A 599-nucleotide genomic window follows, 5' to 3' on the forward strand; every position below is an offset into this window, starting at 1 on the left:
GTGTATGTGTCTGTGTGTGTGCGTGCACACACCCAGTCATCCAGCTGTCTGAATGTTTGCAGCCCCGTGGACTGCAGCCTGCCAGGCTCCTCTGTCCATGCGATTTCCCTGGCAAGTATACTGGATCGGGTTGCCAATTCCTTCTCCAGGGGATCTTCCCGACCTAGGGATGGAATGGCAGGCATCTCCTGCATTGGCAGGCGGATTCTTTACCACCGCACCACCTGGGAAGCCCTTCACATAGGCATAATGTCCATCAGTTTGGACTTATCCTGAGGTGTGAATGGGGTCACATGTGTGAAAACAGCCCTCCTGGGGCAGGGGTTAGGAGGCAGGCGCTCAGTCAACGTTAGTGCCAATGTCAGTTCCCGTTCCCTCCTCCAGGAAGCCCTCTGGAAGCCAGCAGATGGCAAGGCCTCCTCACCCGTGCAGGTGACTCCAACGTCCTCATTGTGGGCACAGTTGTGCTTCCCCCAGGGAGCGGCGGGGCAGTCGGCCAGGGCAGCCTCAGTCCCCGTGCACCTCACATCGTCCAGCCAGATGGGGCCGGCGCCCCAGCCAAAGCGGCCGGCGGTGGGGTCAGACTGCCGCGGCCCCCC

General features: G+C 60.9%; 1 protein-coding gene across 1 annotated transcript in view; it reads right to left on the bottom strand.

The window, feature by feature from the left end:
• SSC5D (scavenger receptor cysteine rich family, 5 domains) overlaps positions 1 to 599 on the bottom strand; it is a gene marked incomplete at its 5' end in the record, with an annotated part of 22,126 nt that overhangs the window by 16,874 nt on the left and 4,653 nt on the right. Inside the window, 1 exon segment of the mRNA XM_010848664.1 lies at positions 425 to 596. Coding sequence (XP_010846966.1) covers positions 425 to 596 — 172 coding nt within the window.

Source organism: Bison bison, unplaced genomic scaffold (assembly GCF_000754665.1).
Source record: "Bison bison bison isolate TAMUID 2011002044 unplaced genomic scaffold, Bison_UMD1.0 scf7180017850463, whole genome shotgun sequence".
Lineage (NCBI taxonomy): Eukaryota > Metazoa > Chordata > Mammalia > Artiodactyla > Bovidae > Bison > Bison bison.